Below are 14,619 nucleotides of genomic sequence, written 5' to 3' on the forward strand. Positions count from 1 at the left end.
AATAGGAATTTTAAATTCTAATAAGAATTATAAATTATGATAACAATTATACATTATAATTAGAATTATAAATTTAATAAGAATTCTCAAAGGAATGTATAAAATTCTTATTGAACTTGCCAATCCCAATAAGAATTTAATAAGAATCTTAAAGTACAATAAGAATCTTAAAATTCCAATAAGATTGTTAGGAATACTGGTAAAAAACTCCAAAAATCCAATCAGATTTTCTTAAGTTTTTCAAGGTTAATGATAATCAGGGGTGACATTGCGCATCTCTCCCGTTCATTTGCAACCGATAGTAGATCAGATGGTATCTCGATACGAATGCCCAGTGTAGGGTGGTGAAAATCAGCTGGCAGCAGAGATTCTTCTACAGTGTATACCTCAGATACAAACACCAAGTCTAGAGTATGACCAAAACGTCGGTAGTAGTTAAACTACTACAGTAGTTAAGTCACATGGACCAAATTTAATCTCTTCGTTTGAACAGCTCTTCCACTTCCATTCTACTACGTTTTGTTGTCTTACGCAGATACGTATTTCGACCTCAACTGTGAGGTCGTATTCAGTGTCTTGTACTTGACTCGACTAGTCGCTTTTTTCAGAAACATCCGAATAGCTTCATGCGAAAACTAGAAGTGGACGAGCTGTCCAAACGAAGAGATTATATTTGGTCCATTTGACCATAGTTTAACTACTACCGACGTTTGGGTCATACTCTAGACTTGGTGTTTGTATCTGAGGTATACACTGTAGAAGAATCTCTGCTGGCAGCTGCGGTCACAGTTTCACCTTAACCTTCATATCAGCCTTGGGGCCCTGAAGAAATTAGCACAAGATCTACCGCGAGATCGGCCGCGGTATCGACTACGACATCGGTTCACAACCCGCCACAATTCAGATATTCGACGGATGTCAAAGGCATTCGCTCGGGCATGACACTGACGCCGAGATCATGGTTCAGTTACAAGAATGCCTGAATAATCGAGTGGGGACTGTTGTTGTTTCCGATGTCGGTACCAAAAGTTGCTTCGGATGGCTCACGGACTGGTAGGGACTGTCCATAAACCACGTAGACTCTTAAGGGGGAAGGTTTCGAAAAAATCTACGTTAGTCTATGCAGACCTTATAGGGACACGGCAGGTATTTTCGTCTGTTCGTCATAGTCTCGAAAACCAATAAAAGAGACGCTTTTTTGTAAAACTCATACGTACCAAATCGTAAGCTCAGGAGAAACGTTCTGCTATAGTGGAGTTTTAGCAAATGTACGTTGCTTTCGTTGGTTTTAGCCCCTATGACGATGGACGGAAATACCTGCCGTGTCCCTATTTATTTTTTTTTTGCTAAACAATTTATACAGAAGCTATGTGCTAAGTTCACTTGTTTGATTTTCTTTAGTTTCTTGTTTCTCAGATTTTTTTTGCAAGACTTTATCGAAATAATCTAATGAATTTCTGAACTACGGCTTAAAACTTTATGGATATTCACAGGAAATTATTCTGTGTTGAGCAGGAAAACTCTATGATGATGATGATGATGATGATGATGATGATACTACCATCTATTGTAGCAAAGCACTGGCCATATCTGACAAACGATTTGATCATGATTATATTATTGTTTGTATTTCATCAAACTACTGTATGAAGGGACAAAAATGGGTGGGGTGGTTCCATAAGCAGAGACACTTATGCGAATCCACGGGATGAATAGAGAATCTCCTTCCAGAAGAAAGTTAGTACATACAATAATATAACTTAGCCCTCGTTTCCCAGATTGACCCAATAGATGGGGAGAAGAGCCCACCCTTTATCCACGAGATGTTAACAATAGGAAGTTGGCGATTCCACTCTTCCTATCCAAATCGCTTCAATCGGGTGCCCTGGTGGTTATTTAATATTTTTTACGTTATTTTCATATAGTTTTGAATGTACTTAAACTAATAATATATAAAATAATATATATAATAATATATATATATATATATATATATATATATATATATATATATATATATATATATATATATATATATATATATATATATATATATATATATATATATATATATATATTGGCATTGGCTCACCAAATTTCGGGTCTGGAGCAGTTGAAAGTCAGAGTTAGTGGATCATGAAGGCATTATCAGCCTCAAGGACTTCAGGAAATTGTTGAGAATCGCCACAACACACATGCGAATTGATTGTGAGTTTGAATCACATCGTTTCCTTCATGTGTCTGTAGCGCGCACCAAAACGAATGGAAATTTTGATCATGAAGAGGTACGGGATAGGGATGCTGTTACTAAACATTCCAGTAAACGTGTGTGGACTTGGTGCAAAGGAGTCCGACGTCTAATTCTGCAAGGTGGTAGATTCCTCGCCAGAAACGTTTCAAAAAGATTCAACTTTTTTTTGCCGGATCGCTTCAGATTTGTGGCTAGAGATAATAATAATAATAATCTAATGAATTTCTGAACTACGGCTTAAAACTTTATGGATTTTCACAGGAAATGATTCTGTGTTGAGCAGGAAAAATCTATGAAGTGTCAAAAAAAAAACTTTCGGAAAAATTCCAAAATTTCCACTTGGATGTTATTGCAGATTCTACTAGATTTTTTTTTTTTAATTTTCGTCGGGAACTTCTTTGGAAACTACAAATGATTCTTTATAATTTTCACGGGAAATTATGTCGCACTTCAACGGGGAATTCCGCGAAATTTGGAGATTTTCTGGGAAGTCCCGGGAAATTTTTCTTCATTTCGGAAATTCTTCGGAATTTTCGCGAGGAATTCTTTGGATATAGACGCTATGTTTAAAGGCAACTATTATGCAAAGTGAATGGGCCTCGAATGTTAAGCCGTTAGATCATAGTTTTTGACCTCTAGTTGAAGGAGCTGTGTCGATTGAAATATTTTATCAGTGAAAATTTGATTACCATTTAAGGGGATATTTTAAACCTAAAAATCTATTTTGATTTTTAAATTTTTAAAGCCTGTTAAATAAAATCCAGGCGCCATTTTTTTCCTGACACTTCAAGGAAAATTTTCATGTAAAAACAATTTTTATATGATCAAAGTAGCAGAAGTTATACTAGAAATACTGTTGACACTGAACATATATTTCCTTTTTCGATAGCGAATTCTTGTGTAACTGTCTATTAAAAAATCAGCAACCCTGCACCGTTCACTTGTTACCACACGGCTGAGGAAGGGTCCAGATCTATTCATAATAAACCTTAAGAACATTAAAAACTGGCAGTTAATTTAATATAACTTCTACTATTTTCATCATATGAAAAATGTTTTTATACAAAAATGTTTCTAAGCATCAGGAAAAAAATTAGTGATTTGATTCTAAAATTTAAAAAAAAATAGAAAAGGTTTTTAGGTTAAAATATTACCTTAAATAGTAAAAAGGTCAAAATTTCACCGATGAAATATTTTAATCGACACAGATCCTTAATCTAGAGGTCAAAAACTATGATCTAACGGCTTAACATCCGAGGTACATTCACTTTGCATAATAGTTACCTATAAACATAGCGCTACCATTCCAAAATTCCACGGGAAATATTTCGGAATGTTCATTTAAACTTAAAATTATCTCGGGAAAAATTCAAAATTTTCACGGAAATTCTGAAAATTCTTCGGTTTTCTACAAATTTGAACCGGCGTGGAGAATTATAGGTCAGATGCGTGACCGATTTTAAGCAGTGGTGCGCCGATGCAAAAGTGTCGGCAGCTGTAGTGCACACCTCTATGAGAAATCGAATTAGCATTAGCATTTAGCAGTTCGCACAAATTCGTAGGTGGTACAAGCCAAGATTATTGTATGAGTGTTCCCGAACGGCAACAATACGAGTAGACGGTCTTCCGTAAACTTAAACAATCTTTATTATGAATGTTAAATTTTTCCTGATGGTTGAACAAACGTAAAGTTATAACTCGATTTCCATAAATTTATGCATTGATTGAGATTTCTTGATTACTTACGTTTAGTGTCTTCTTTAAACAATCCGTTACGTTTGGAAAACGATACTGTAGGGGAGACTGGGTAGACTTGATCCCCTTTTCTGATTTCCGATGTATCACAACCAAAAATAAATAAACATACGCGATTTCCACACGTACTCTCTAAGAAATATAGTATTTAACTTTACTGATGTATGACAGTCCTTAAATTATTGTTGTTATTGATACACAATCGATTTTTTGGAGTGCTGTCAAAAATCGACTTTGAAAATATTTGGGGGAAATTGATCCCTCTCCAAGAACTTGCTCTGATAAAATTAGAAAGGTGCCCTCAGATTTTTAAAATATTTTCCCTTCAAAATACGCGGAATTATCGAATTGCTGTGCGTATACTTGAACGATTTTTGTTATTGAATTCGACAGCACATGCAATTTTAAAATTTGGGGAGACTTGATCCCCTTTCTATGAGATCTACGCAATGAATATTTTTTCCAGCCAACCCTTCATCAAATCCGTCAAATCTACAAAAATTAGAAGCCTAAGAAAGGTTTTTAATTTTTTTGATTTTTTTCGCCAAATTTTTGTATGGGTGACTAACGGGGGATCAAGTGTCCCCATATTGGGTCAATAACTTCCAATCCAAATATCCTAAGACTTTGATGGAATCTTGACATTTTCATCAGTACAGATCAATAAGCGTATTTATGGCTTGTTGCTGTGAAAAAACGAAAGCATTTGGTCATTGTTATGAAAAGTTGTTCAATATTTGCGTGGCCAATAAAAAATCTTTAGGAAGGTCAAAACATATAAACCGCCCTGCAGAATTAATAAGGCTGTCAATCCAAAAAATAACTCACCACGTAAAGGTCATTTGCCTAGAGGATCTATACTAAAAAATACGCTAGAACAAAACTACTTTAGTTTTCGATAAAACTGGGGGTGATCAAGTCTCCCCGGGGATCAAGTCTACCCACCTTCCCCTACGGTACTCGGTTCCTACATATTATGTTTCATAGTGCTTTCATTTTCTACTTCAGCAAATATTATCATAATCAGTTACCTCTTTCTCGTTTCTTGTTTGTATTCACGATCTTCCAACAGTGATATCTGATCCAACTGTGATAACTGATCTGTGATAGTAGTTTAGTACATAGAGTATAAGTAATTTAAAATCTAAGTTTTTAAGTTCAAATTACCTGGCAGTTGCTTCATAGATTATTTACCACTAACTGTACTCCTCTCAACAAACTGCTAATTTAGTTCAACTAGTATTGGCTGATTTACTTATTAAGTTTTTAATTCAAATTCTTCTATAGAACAATTCAATCTAATACACCTAACAGCCAACTTGTTTTTGTTTTGATCATCAACCATCTCCTATGTTGTTTCGTTCCGCTTTCTCGCTAATCCTTATATCGCCATGCAACAGTGACGGCTATAGGGGCACCACAAGCAGAGTTTACACGTAGGGGAAATGATGTGGAGAATGGATCGCGGATTGGCTGGCTCGACATCATCACTACGGATCTCAACTCTTCTGTTTCGCTGTTTTCCAATATTCTTTTGTATGCTATTGACCAATTCGTCCCAAAGAAAATCCAAACACCACCTCGCAACCCACCGTGGAGTAACACTGCTTTGAAAGCTTTGAAAAGTTTGAAACGCTCTGCTCTGCGCAAATACACTAACCGCAAGAGCCGTCATTGTAAACGAGCTTATACTTACGCAAACCACCGATACAAACGTCTGAATAGGAAACTGTTTTCCACTTACCAAAAAGAAGATTCAACAAAAACTACGTCATAATCCAAAAGGTTTCTGGAGCTACGTTAACGAACAGCGGAATGAATCTGGTCTTCCCACTGTCATGCTTAAAGGAAATATTGAATCTTCATCTACTGAAGGTATCTGCAGCCTATTTCGTAGTCAATTCTCTAGCGTGTTCACGCAGGAATCATTGAACGATCAGCAACTCGCCGAAGCAACCTGTAATGTTCCAGTCCATCCTCCTGTTGGAGAACACCCAATCATCGATGAAGAAACAATTGTTAACGCTTGCTCCACCTTGAAGGTTTCACATAATTCTGGTCCTGATGGTATACCTGCCACGGTGTTGAAAAAATGCGCCACCACTTTGTCTCTGCCCCTATCACAAATTTTTAATCTTTCGCTTCAATCTGGAAATTTTCCAAACCACTGGAAGAAATCATTTGTTTTTCCGGTGTTCAAAAAAGGAAACAAACGCGAAGTCAGCAATTATCGCGGTATTGCGGCTATGTGTGCGGTTTCAATGCTGTTCGAAAAAGTTGTTTACAATTTTTTGTTCCACAACTGTCGTCACTTCATCTCGGAGCATCAACATGGATTTATGCCGAAACGGTCAACGAATAGTAATCTACTTCTGTACTCATCTTTCATCGCTAAAGCTCTCCAGAAAGGCCAACAAGTTGATTCCATCTACACTGATTTTTCAGCGGCTTTTGATAAAATCAATCATCAGATTACTGTCGCAAAATTTGGCCGATTGGGTTTCTCTGGATCTTTTCTTCACTGGTTACAGTCCTACTTGAGTGGTCGGGAAATGGCCATTAAGATCGGTGACATCATTTCAACATATTTCCTCGTTACTTCAGGAGTGCCACAAGGTAGCCACTTGGGGCCGCTGATTTTCTTGGTGTACCTTAACGATGTTCATCTACACTTGGAATGCTTCAAACTTTCTTTTGCCGACGACTTCAAGCTGTATTGGATTGTTAATTGCCCTGATGATGCTCTTTTTCTACAATCTCAGCTTGAGCGGTTCACTGAATGGTGTAAAATCAACCGAATGGACCTTAACGCTGCCAAATGCTCGGTTATTTCGTTCTCCCGTCGACGAACTTTGCTTGATTCTGATTACAAAATTGGTGCTGATAGCCTTAAAAAGGAATCGGTAATCAAAGATCTTGGTGTTCTGCTCGATTCCAAGCTTACTTTTAAGGAGCACATTGCTTACATCACCTCAAAAGCCTCAAAAACACTGGGTTTTATCTTCAGGATAGCAAAAAACTTCAAAGACATTCAATGTCTGAAATCCCTGTATTGTTCTCTGGTGAGATCAGTCTTAGAGTACTCGTGCATTGTTTGGGCACCATACTATCTCAACAGTATACAACGCATTGAATCTATTCAACGCAAATTCGTGCGTTTTGCTCTGCGCCACCTACCGTGGAATGATCCTTTCAATCTTCCAAGTTATGACGATCGCTGTAAACTTATAGGATTAGAGCTTTTAAGTGTGCGTCGCGAGGTCTCCAGGGCACTTTATGTTTCCGACCTTCTTATTTCTCAAATTGATTGCCCTGGTCTTTTATCTAGTTTGGATGTAAATGTTCCCCAAAGACAGCTCCGGTCTAGACCTTTCTTTTTATTCATGGTGCCTGCACAAATTACGGGCATAACGAACCCCTTATTGCCATGTGTAGGATATTCAATCGTTGTTCTTCTGAATTCGATTTCCATCTTTCACGCTCGACGTTGAAAAAGAGATTCACGCACCTATTCGCTACTACATCAACCACTACTCGTTAGGCATTTATTTCTTGTATTGTAACAGTAATCGTTTTACCGAATTGTACCTGTGTTATCTGTAAGTAGATAGTAATTCTAGATATAAGTCAATATTGTATCATTTGGAGTATAGGGTAATTGATCCGATAGTCGTGGGTGTTCCTATAGTTGCGGTAGTGTAGTTTTTATCAAACATACGCAAATAACGCAGCAACCCACATTGTTTATCAATTAGTTGACCTGTCATTTAGTGAAAGAGTTGAAAACTGTTTTGGATTTACTAAAATATCGGTAAAATATCACTGAAATACTGTATTTTTTTCTCTGCCTTGTACCAATAGTTGCGGTAGTGTTCCCATAGTTGCGAGTCCCGTATGAAAACAATGGGATTCGCAACTATAGGAACACGAATTAGAAAATATCGCAACTATTGGAACATTGCACCAATAATTGGAGGATTCATTTTAGGTAATAATGACAGGAGCTGCTGCCATCGGAATACTTTCTACTAAAAATATGAAAGAGGAGCTTTCGAATGCACAATTTAGGTAAGCGAAATAAATTATAGCTTCTGTGCATGCGAACAAACAGTGGTGGAACGTGCTTAGTTCCTCCACTATTGGGTCATTTACCCTATGTAAATTCTGTTGATACAAAAGATGAGGAGGTTTTACGCCCATTCGAGAAAGTGCTTATTGTTGCACTACTCGAACGGGCTTTTCCCTGCTCCCAATAAAGAAAGATAAAGAAAGATTGGAAATCTCGTATCTGAGGCGCGTTAGCAGATTGCGTAACAATGAGAGTACCCAAGTAACACCAAAAACATCTTTTTTTTTAAATAAAAAACTTGTTGTATTTAAGTTATAATAGTGACAAGCAATACATTCTTTGTCATAGAAAAGGTTTAATAATGTTTGATACAAACCTTTCATAGCTAAATTATCCTGTGTTGTATTTTTGCGAATAAGCAATATTTATGACTTCATTATAACATGCCTCGAAACTAACATTTTGAATGTTTTAATGATGTTATATAAATGCGACGGCATACATGATATGCATTCATTGACGAATATATAACAATTTAATTATTACATTCTTTCCGGAAGAGTATAAAAACGAAGAAAACTCTTTTCGAAAAAAATATAATGTAGGTTTATGGGAGTAAGAAATTGTCAAGTCAGCAAAAAGCATGAGATGAAATTAGTATTCGATAAAAGTTTTCTGGGAATTAAAAATGCGCAAAATATAAGAAAGGCTGCAGGCTAGAATGTATAAATTACAAAGGGATTACCCTTCTGAACACGGCGTAGGTACAAAATTCTGTTACGTATTCTGTTGAACAGAATGCGACCCCTTGAGCATTCCTTCGAAATATCACTTTAATGAAGTAAAAAAAAACTTGAGCATTCCATTGTCGGCGAATACCAGGCATACTCCATCTGTGATGGCTTATCGCTTGAACAAAATATTAAAATCCTCGGCAGTTAGTAGCTAACTGGGAATGAATGAAAAATTGGTCAACTTTTATAATATATGTTTTCTCTACATTCTGAAGCTACTAAAGCGGTTATAAATCTATTTAAATAACTTACTCATAACAGCTATATAACACGTTTAAAACATGTTATAAAGCTGCATCCGTGGCTAATTTTGAACGTAGTTACAACATTCTTGTATAACAAGGCGATGATTCGAATTCGATGAAAAAATACAGTGTCGGCTGAAAAACAGTGATACTTTACTTATAAATATTACCTACTTGTTTTAAATTAATTTGATAAAAAAAACAATTCTTTTACTCTTTATCGTTTAGAAAATAGGACTTTTCCAAAAATGAACATTCGAAAGTTGTGTTTTACCGATCAATTGAGAGTTTTTTAAAGTCATCTGCTGCTGCAGAATAGAGATTTGTATCACAATGAAAACTATGATGATTTGATGATGTTTCATGCTCCTCATATTACGTTAGTCTAGCATATTACTATAATATTATTTGCTATTGAAAATTGAACCGACTGATTCTTGCGTTTCAAAATTATGTCCAAAACTTTATGTACAAATATGTAAAAATAATGGTATTTACAAATGAACTATATTAATGTTTTTTGTGCTTTTTGTGTTCAGTTGCCCCTGTACTATGAGTCTATATAAAAGGGAAACATCTAGATATGGAATACATAATTATTGAAAACTTTGTTATTATTAAGCTCAACTTTTTAAGACTAGTAACAAACATTTTGAATGGCACTGTGATGTCTACCGAAAAGACTCCATTGCCATGTTTTGGGATGTTCTACCACAATATATACCAATAAATAAAAAATATTGTATTCTTTCTTTACTTTTACAATTGGCCAAAGAATTTTCAGCAAGTATAATAGAAAGTTACACAATAAATCTCGAACGGCAAGGGAAAAAGATATTTCCCTACTAAGTACGAACTCATTTTAGTATATAATTTTAAAAAAACATGCTGTAAATCAACTTTATGCGCATTATGATTTGCCATTAAGTTATCGAATCACAAATATATAAATGAAATAGGGTAACCGTACCCTTAGTGGAGGTAGCACCAATAGTGAAGGTAGTGGGGTTTTAATGAGATTTATCATATTTATACACTTTACGATGGTTTCAGTTGATACGTCGTGCTTTAAATATCCTGTTAAATGCAACTTATCTTAAGATTTTGTTTGAAAAACTATTGAAAACCATGATTTTCCTTAACAAAATTGACTCCCTTGCACCTATAGTAGTGCATCTGTACCAATAGTGGCGAGTCTTATAAGAAACAAATGGATAGCACTACTATGGGAACCAAAATTAATTTTTACCGCCACTAATGGAACAGTGCACCCATAGTGGTGCAAGCAATATTTGGTAATTGTTGATGTTAAATGACATCTTTCTCATTTTTGTTAGCAAATTTATTAGTTTATCTATTGGCTTAGATATTAAAACTGTATATTTCCCATTATTATCGATTTTTAAAAAATATCTTATTTTGTGGATCTACTAATACCTCCACTATTGGTACCGTTACACTAAAACGTTATTATTCTTATGTAATAACCATAATAATTGCGTGGCTGAAGATATACTTGTTATTAAGAAACGCATATTTATAACTTTTGTATAACTCAATAACAACTTATAAGTATCGATAATATGAATTATAACTAATATATAACATATACTGTTTTCTTTATTTAATTTGTAATAGTATGTTATATAAAGCTCACTTAAGTCACAATATTAGTTATATAGATGAAAATAATAACATGTTTTTTGACGAGAACGATGTTTTATACGATGCCATTTTTGCGCTTTTTTGAACTTATAAATGTACGAAAAAAGGTAATGTATTCATGGAGAAATACGAGATACTATGTATTATATGGGCATTATAAACTTATATAAAACAAAGTGTGTTACTTGGGTAGCATCACTTTCATCCGTTACCACATATATTGATTCGGGACTAATCACTAACTCTTAGATGGAAGCAATGTACTCTCCAATAGTCGAGATCTGTCCTGGCCACGTCCTTGCGAATGCTGAGGAAGGGGAAGGATGATCTGCAGGAACATAGGAAACCATCACGCTATGTTTAAATGCAACTATTATGCAAAGTGAATGCACCTCGGGTGTTAAGCCGATAGGTCATAGTTTTTGACTTCTAGTTTAAGGATCTGTGTTGATATTTCATCGGTGAAAATTTGACTTTTTACCATTTAAGGGGATATTTTTAACCTAAAAATCATAGATAGGCTTGATTTGTTCGTGGATGACAGGCTTACTCCCACTGGGTTTATAGCACTAAGCAAATGACCAAAAAAACTTTTGATTGGGTTTTCACTTGACAAAAAAGTGTTTTCTCTGTAAAACGAAACAAAGACTTCTATATACTTCGGAAATGGACACAACAAGATCCTGCTTACATATGTTTTCTGTCAAAAGTTAAGACGGCAACCGACCACCTTCCTCTACTGGTGAAGAAATTGCCGGGCAATGACAAACGCGAGTGGGCAAGATACAAAAAGTTTGAAGAAGGAAACACTACAAACCTTAATGGATTTCGTTTTCGGAATAGTATACAAACCATGTGACCATAACCATAGCTGAAAACGAGTCAACTGGTGATGATCTCTCAGCAACTAGAAACAGTGATATGGAGAGTCATCGGACTTTAAATTGAAAAAAAAATACATAAATAGGGTAATTCGTCAAATGTTGAACGGCTAATTTTTTTGCCTATTGTTGAACGCACGTGTATTTCTTATAGGGGCTCAACAATAGGCGACAAAATTAGCCGTTCAACATTTGGCGGTTTCCCCTAAGAGATTTAGCAGATTGAGAGTTCGACTGCTAATGTTTGAGTGTTTTTGAGGTTTAGGCTTTTTAGCTTGTGGTTTTTTTTTCTAAAAAACCCACAGACTGAAAAGGCAACAACTTTCCTCAAAAATACTCAATAAATAAGAGATGAAGAAAAAGTCAGCGGACTGATATCACCGAGAAAATATGTCTACTCTGTTCCCAGTTCGTCTGAGAATATCTTCCAACTGAAAATTGTATCGACATCTCGGGGCATAAAGTATTTTGTGCTGGCACCGAAAGGATTACAATTCCATAAGCTGGCGAAAGGCGTAGAAGACTCCATAAACGACACTTTTCAGGGATAACTGATTTGAGCCATACATGACCAAACGCCGGATAAATATGGCATAGTTTTGAAATATTAATACCTATATCCTTTGCACATACTTCGCAGTTAATAATGGGAAGGATACTGCCATCTGTTGCTGGCCGCTTGTTGCTATTTACGCACAATCGGGCCTCGGAGTGTGTTTTCCCGGTGAGTGCCACTCTCAGGGCACTCACGCGCTCGGAGGGTTTCCCCTGCTAATATCCTGTCGTATGTTCAATCGTTCGGGTGGATGCAGAGTGGACTTGTCGGATTCTGAGGCTGGATACTGGCCACCAGTAGATTGATAAGATTGTTCCACGTCTGACACGTTCGGCTGCCTGCTTAGAGCCACAGCGCGTTTGCTCCTCCAGCTCAGAAACAATTTATTATTGAGTTGCATATAGACTGTTAATGAGTGTGTCTGGTACAGTGTGAGCATTGTTCTTCTGCTGGGTACTTGCCGTTCCGCTTCCGTGCATTCCAAAGGATACATAAAGAAAAGTTGCTTTTATCTATTTTCTGCGATTGAAAAGAATTGCACTTTCTGGCGTGATATTGCGCCAACTTTTGTTCAGCGATATCAATCTTCGGATCTCGGTGTGAACAGCTCGCTGTGTGTGGTGTTAATGAGATTATACTGATTGTGATCGGTCCACAGGAGAGCGAAAGGATACAAATAAGGGAGTGAGTTGAAGTGACCCGGAAAAGTTTAAATTGGTTCTAGTGAGTGAGTGGATAATAAAGTTATACTCGACGGATGTTGAACAATCCGAATTAAACACTGAAAAGCAAACTTTTTTCTTTCGTGGAATAATAGGTAGGTGGAGAATATTCTATCTCCTAGTTCGAACAAACTGCACAACACGCAGCTTAGTGTTGGATGCTGACTTTCATCGGTGGCTTCACATGAATGGGGAAAACTTTCAGTGGAGAGGGAAGTTCTACACAGAAACAATATTTCCCAGCGACCCTTCGGTTGCTAATTGATTGGAGTTTCCTGCATCTGCGAATTCGATTTTATATAGCATGTGAAAGTTTGCAAAAGCAGTTTCATACCCTTTCGACGGGAAGTAACAACGGTTTAATTGGATACAAGCAGAAAGGATAAAAAAAGTGGTCACGGGACAACGAATACTGGAAATTGTTTTGTCCGATAAATTACTGAACTCTTTTTTTTTTCAATTATTGCTTGCAATTCTTTGGCTTCGTGGTCTTTTTACAATGATGATTCATGCGCAGAATAGAGAATCATGCTTGGATACACATTTTATGTTTAATATTATATTCAAGAATTTGATAAATGTATTAAAGATTTGTCAAGTACATTATTATACATTATACATTATATTAATTGTACAAATGTGCAGATGAATTTTTCTTTTAATTATATTACATATCGAACGACGACATAAATTAGAATGTAATGTTCCTAGAACCTTTGAACTAATAACCAATATAGTGTGCTTTATAGAGCCTTCAGATTCACGAACACGCTTTTTCAAGGGCACAACACTCAATACGGAAGCAACGAACAATTGTCATTTTTATTACTACAGCTTTGCTGCGTCGCAACATGCGTGGAATAACAAAAATGACAGTTGTGAGTTGCTTCCGTTTTGAATGGGATGCCCATGAAAACGCGAGTGCTTTTAGTTTTGGATTCCGTAATGAGTGTCCTTAAACGCAAGTTAGAATAATTTACCTTTACATATTCCAGCGATTGGGTAAAGTGGGAGACCACCAAAATGCTGCAGTTCGATGCCAAGCCTTCTCATGTATTGAATCTTCCCCTTGTTCTGTTGCACAATAAAAGGCTCCAATCGAGTTGGGTTCAGTCAAAGTTAGTTCCTAATATTTTGACATTGGCTTTCTCAGTTTAATATAATTAAGACGGCTAGTTTGGCATAGCCCGACGTTTCGGTTCTGCGTATTGGACCTTTTTCAAGGGATAAGACAGAACTACCAACGTCGGGCTATGCCAAACTAGACGCCTTAATTAAATTAGACTGAGAAAACCAACATCAAAATATCCATTATACTAGTCGTAATCTTCGTAAGGCGATTCCTTCCCAATTTCTTTCTAGTGAGCTCATGGAGATGCAGAGGATTCCTCGGTCTCCTGTACCAATGAGTGTCGAACTAACTTTCAAAATTGGAAAAACTGCGGAAGACTTCTCGTAAATAGGAGTGCACTTACTGAGTACAATAACGAAATAAGAAAATCAAAAAGAAGATCTTGGGTTCAAACGTGTGAAAATATTAGCAATACTCCAGAAGTCGCGAGACTTCAGAGGGCACTTGCAAAAGATCATACTAATGAACTAGGGAATCTGAAAAAAAGGATGGATTTTCCACACAAACTTCTGGTGAAACATTAAAGTTGATTATGGAAACCCATTTTCC

General features: G+C 36.3%; 2 protein-coding genes across 4 annotated transcripts in view; one reads left to right on the plus strand and one right to left on the minus strand.

The window, feature by feature from the left end:
• LOC134205351 (putative aldehyde dehydrogenase family 7 member A1 homolog) overlaps positions 1–5,204 on the minus strand; it is a 52,373-nt gene extending 47,169 nt beyond the window's left edge. The window contains exons 1-2 of the mRNA XM_062680530.1: positions 5,174–5,204; positions 5,038–5,107 (exon numbers count right to left, since the gene is read on the minus strand). Coding sequence (XP_062536514.1) covers positions 5,038–5,107; positions 5,174–5,189 — 86 coding nt within the window. The 5' untranslated portion in view covers positions 5,190–5,204. The remainder of the gene's footprint in view (positions 1–5,037; positions 5,108–5,173) is intronic.
• LOC134205352 (uncharacterized) overlaps positions 1–14,619 on the plus strand; it is a 203,165-nt gene that overhangs the window by 17,612 nt on the left and 170,934 nt on the right. The window lies entirely within an intron of this gene.

This window comes from Armigeres subalbatus, chromosome 1 (genome assembly GCF_024139115.2).
Source record: "Armigeres subalbatus isolate Guangzhou_Male chromosome 1, GZ_Asu_2, whole genome shotgun sequence".
NCBI lineage: Eukaryota > Metazoa > Arthropoda > Insecta > Diptera > Culicidae > Armigeres > Armigeres subalbatus.